At 54.4% G+C, this 5,132-nt stretch overlaps 1 protein-coding gene across 1 annotated transcript; it reads right to left on the bottom strand.

Moving 5' to 3' along the window:
- Nucleotides 1-3,092: 3,092 nt before the first annotated feature.
- Nucleotides 3,093-5,005, bottom strand: LOC100397863 (uncharacterized; the record flags this gene model as incomplete). Its single annotated transcript, XM_008988400.5, is given in 2 exon segments — nucleotides 3,093-3,277; nucleotides 3,280-5,005. Coding segments are annotated over 2 exon segments (1,770 nt in total), but the record flags the coding sequence as incomplete, so codon positions are not given.
- Nucleotides 5,006-5,132: the final 127 nt, after the last annotated feature.

The following is a 5,132-nucleotide window of genomic DNA, read 5'->3' as shown; positions in this document are numbered from 1 at the left end:
AAACACCCCGCCCCCTGCACATGCTCAGATGGAGCTCTGGGCCAGTGGATTCTACTGCGCAGGCGCTCACTCTCAGCAAAGGGACTAGGCGCGAAAGTGCTGGTGGCGCTCAGCCTGCTGGGAGTTGCAGTTTTCTGGCTGCTACAGCGGGACACACAGGTGGCCAATGGGTGAGCCGGATGCAGGAAGGGACAAGGTTATGGAAGCTGGGATCTTCCTGCAGACTGGATCGCCACCATAGCAACAGTGAAGCATCGTGAAGCGCCAGTTCTGCTAGGCAGCCTGTCATTTTCATTCTTTCATCTTTTTTTTTTTATTTTTTTAACTCAAAGCTTGCTTTGCAACAGGCATTGTTCTAGTCACTGGGGATACAAAGGAAAACAAAATAGAGCGAGGAGATTGACATAACAACGGTGAACACAGGTTACTGGAAAGAACAGTATGTTAATAAGTAACTGGGCTGCTTTGGGGAAAACGGAAATTCAGGCAACGTTAGAACATTGGTGCACACACTGATTCATTTATCCTCACAAAGCCCTATGAGACAGGTACTATTATGACCCCTAAACTGTAACCTAGGCTGAACGTGATGGTCACATGGCAAGGAAGTAGTGGTGCTGGGATTTGAACCCAAGCAGTCTGGCTTCATACTTGATAAGCCTAACACAATGGCAAGTTGGTAAATAGCTGTGTGGCATAATTTCAGGAAGTGATAAGTGCCGTGAAGGATAAAGCAAAGAAAGGGGCTGGGGTGGCTCTTTAGAGAGACGACTTAACGATGGCTTTCAGGGGGAGGTGGCATTTGAGCAGGGCCTGAGGGATTGATGTGACTTGTGATAAAAGAAGAACTTCAGCCCAATTAAATGTAAAGAAGGTGAATGGCCGGACGCAGTGGCTCACACCTATACTCCCAGTACTTTGGGTAGCTTGAGGAGGGCAGATGGCTTCAAGTCAGGAGTTCAAGAACAGCCTGGTCAACATGATGAAACCCTGTCTCTACTAAAACACAAAAAATTAGCTGGGTGTGGTGGCGGGTGTCTGTAATCCCAGCTACTGGGAAGGCTGAGGCATGAGAATCGCTCGAACACAGGAGGCGGAGATTGTTGTGGTGAGCTGAGATCGCGCCACTGCACTGTAGCCCAGGCAACAGAGCAAGACTCCATCTCAAAATAAATAGAGTTTAATTAAGCCATGAAAGATTCACAAATCAGGCAGCCTTGAGCCAGAGCAGGCTGAAAGTCCAGCACAGCCATGTGGTGGAAGATTTGTGGACAGAAAAAGGTAGGTGACATACAGAAAACAGAAGTGAGGTACAGACACAGCTGGATTGATTACAGTTCAGTGTTTGCCTTGTTTGAACACAATTAGACCCGTTGGCTACATGTGACTGCCCAAAACTCAGCGACTGGCTCAAGTGTAGGTTCACCTCCGGTTCACACCTCCCTTGTTACAGTGCACGATGCACAGAAAACACTTCAGACCACACTGAAAACACCTAAGGAGGCAGCTTTAGGCTAAACTTGAACTGACACTTGTGAGCTGGACATGTGAGGCATATGGAGAAGGTCAAGGGTCACCAACCTTTAGTTTCCTCTTGCCTTCCTGAAGGGCAAAATACTGTGATTCCTGCAGTTCCCTCCAACAAGAACGTACTTCTTCATTCTCTTCTGCTGGCAAACACGTTCTTCAAGGCCCAGTTCTATGAAGAACTTTCTGCCTGTTTTTTAATTTATTTGTATTTGTTTGTTTATGGTCACATGCAACGCATCTCTTCCTGCTCTGGACTCATCCAATCCATTTGTCACAGCAAAGCTTCTGAAGGAGGGGAGGTGGATATTCCAACGGACATCCAATCAAGCCACTCTCTTGAAAGTGGCTTGAAAACCTTTTGAAGGCTTCCCATACCTCCCAGGATAAACATTCACCTCATCTTCTATCTTTAAGGGCTTGCTGATCTCATTATCCAAATCTCTCCCTCTCTCACACGCTGACCCATCTACACTGGCCCATCTTCTCTTATCTTATGGGCTGAGCTCTTTTCCACCCCAGGGCTCTGTGTGTTATTTGATGAATGAATTAATGAATTAAATCAGTTTCCCATCACTAACCAGATAACCCACATCTAAGAATCTAATGATAAAACAGACACGTGGAGAAGTTTTGGATTGGGTCTGCATTGAATTGCTGTTGTGTTTGACTCCCCAGAATCCATCCCTCCCTCCCTCCTTCCTTCCTTTCTTTCTTTACTTCTTCCTTCCGTCCTTTCTTTTTCTTTCTCTTTCTTCTCTCTTTTCTTTCTTCTGTTTTTCTTTTCTTTCCTTCTTTCTTTCATTCATTCCTTTCTTCGCCAGAGTGAGACCCTGTCTCTAAAAAATATATACATATATATTTCTCTGAAGAAACCCCATGGTAGAGCAGACCCCAGAGACTCACCTTAGGCATGGGAAGATCCAGATTGTCTTCATCTCAGCTCTGTCATCCTCAGTGTGGACTTCATTATCACACCATGCCAAAGTCGTCAGCAGCAGGTCTAGGCCTGATCATGTCATGCTATGTCTTCTTAGGAACGAGAGAACCTTTATTAGAAGCCTCCTAGGCCAGGCATGGTGGCTCATGCCAGTCATCCCAGGGAGGCGAGCAGATCACCTGAGGTCCGGAGTTCGAGACCAGCCTGGCCAACATGGTGAAACCCCAACTCTACTGAAAACACGAAAATTAGCCAGAGGTGGTGGCACACAGCTGTAATCCCAGCTACCTGGGCAGCTGAGGCATGAGAATCACTTGAACCTGGGAGGTTGGAGGTAGCAGTGAGCCGAGATCATGCCACTGCATTCCAGCCTGGTGACAGAGCGAGACTCTTATCTCAAAAAAGAAAGAAATAGGGGGAAAAAAAGCCTCCTAGGCTGAGCACAGTGGCTCACAGCTGTAATCCCAGCACTTTGGGAGGCTGTGGCAGGAGGATCGCTTGAGTCAAGAAGTTCAAGGCCAGCCTGAGCAACATAGCAAGATCCTGTCTCTACAAAAATAGAAAAAGAAGCCTCCCACCTCAACCTGAGCAGACTCGTTGGCCAGGACTGGGTCCCATGCCCATTCTGTGGCCAGGACATTTGGCATGAGTCAGTCATTTGAAGGCAGAATTGACTCATGTCAAGAAGTTGCCACTGGGAGGCCCTGGTACAGATGATGGAGGATGAAGCTTGAGTTGCTGTGGAGATGAATTCACTGTGGCTCCTCTATCCATCTAGCCCGGGGATACCACATACGACTCCATTCCCAGCCCGGGACACCACCCTCCTGTGTTTCCCCACTTCATCCCTCGTCCAGCTCAGCTCTTGGGGCCCAGGGACCAGGCTCCCCCTCCATCTCCATTCTCCATGCCCGTGACCCTCGTGTCCCCCAGCTGGACCAGAAAGACCTTCTCCAGGCCCCTTCTTCTTTTGGCCCCCACCCTCACTCCCCTCTCTTCTGCCATCTCTGGCCCTCTCCTCTCATCTTCACACCGGGGGCCCCTTTGGTTTCCGTTCTCAGGGGCCAACTCCAGGGACTTCTCCAAAGGGATCCCCCTCAAGTTTCTGACCTCCCACTCCCTCCCCTTCTCTACATCCAACTGTGGCCCCTTCCATTCTCCAGTTCTCAGCCCCCCCGCCCTATCATCGTGCAGCTGTGCCCCCCTCCAGGGGCTTCCTTCAAGACTCCTGGCCCTCTCATAGTTAAACTGGGTTCCCCTCTGGTTGGTGGTCTCCAGCACCCTACTCCTGCGATCCTCCAACTGGGCCCCCCTCCACGGATACCTTTCCAATCCTCTTAGTGCCTGGTCCTCCAACTGGGTCCCCCTCCAGACATAATCTTCCAGTCTCCAATCTTTCTCACCCTCCAGCTGGGGCCCCCTCCAGTCTTTAATCTCTGGCCCTCTCAGGTGCCCTTTCTCCGACTGGGACCCTCTCCAGACAATCCCTTCCAGTCCCCTCGGCTTCTGATTCTCCAACTGGCCCCCTCTCCAGTCTCTGATCTGCAGCGCCCTCCCCTTGTCACCTTCTAACGGAGCCCCGCCCCAGTCTCTGGTTTCCAGTCCTCTGGCCCACTCCTTCTCCATCTGGGCCCCCCTCCAAATACTTCCTTCTTCCGGGACCCCTCCCCAGTCGCCTGTCTCCAGGCCCCTCACCCTCTCGTTCTCCACCTGGGCCCCCTTCCCCGGCTCACCCTCCAGCCACAGCCCCCCGCCATCGGGGCCCTCGGGCGCCGCCTCCCCGGCCGCGTCCGCCCACTGCATGGCCACCAGGTCCCGAAGGCACTGAGCCACGCCACGCGAGGGGCTGAGACGGCGCAGCAGTCGCCGGCGGTGGCCTCGCACCAGGGCGCACGCGTCCAGGTCCCGGGCCGCCTCGAAGGCGCGGAAGCGGACCCACATATCGCGTCGGGGCTCCCAGTTGCGCTCGAAGTAGTCGACGAAGGCGGCCGGGCCGTGGGTGTGCAGCTCGGCCAGCGCCTCGTCGTAGGCGGCGGGCGACGACGCGCCGGCCAGGCGGCACAGGCGCGACCACAGGCCCGGGTCCTCGCGGCCAGCGCCGCCCAGCTCCTGCGCCTTGCTGAAGAGCGTCTCCAGGCCCTGAGCGCGGCAGATCTGCACGCGCGCGCAGGGCAGCAGCTGGCGCACGGCAGGCAGCTGTGCCGCCACCTCCGGCCCGGCGGTGAGGCAGCGCACGCGGCCTTTGACGTCTGGCGCACTCTGCAGCAGCGACGCGAGCGCGAAACGCAGCAGGCTCGGCGTGCCCGGGCGCGCCACGCAACAGGCAGCCTGGCGCGCACGGCCCGCGCCGTCCACGCACAGCACGGCCAGCAGATCCAGCGCGCCCTGCAGCCCCGGCAGCCGGTCCACCAGCAGCATGCGCGGGAAGCGCCGCAGCAGCGCCCTGGTGCGCGACGTCAGGAAGAACACCGTCTCCACCACCGCCTGGTCCTCCACGAACACCAGCTTCACCTGCGGGCGGGGACAGGGAGGTAAGGAAAGAGGTCAGAGGATGCTGGGGTCTCCCCGCCCAGCTCCTCGACCTCGGTTTCCCCTCCTAGGGAAATGGGAACTGATTCATTCTTGCCTGCATATGCGTTTATTCTTTTGAGCGGCAGGGGGCAGT

The sequence above is a fragment of the Callithrix jacchus genome, chromosome 22, assembly GCF_049354715.1.
Source record: "Callithrix jacchus isolate 240 chromosome 22, calJac240_pri, whole genome shotgun sequence".
Taxonomy (NCBI): domain Eukaryota; kingdom Metazoa; phylum Chordata; class Mammalia; order Primates; family Cebidae; genus Callithrix; species Callithrix jacchus.
This window is presented reverse-complemented; position numbering and strand designations above follow the sequence as displayed.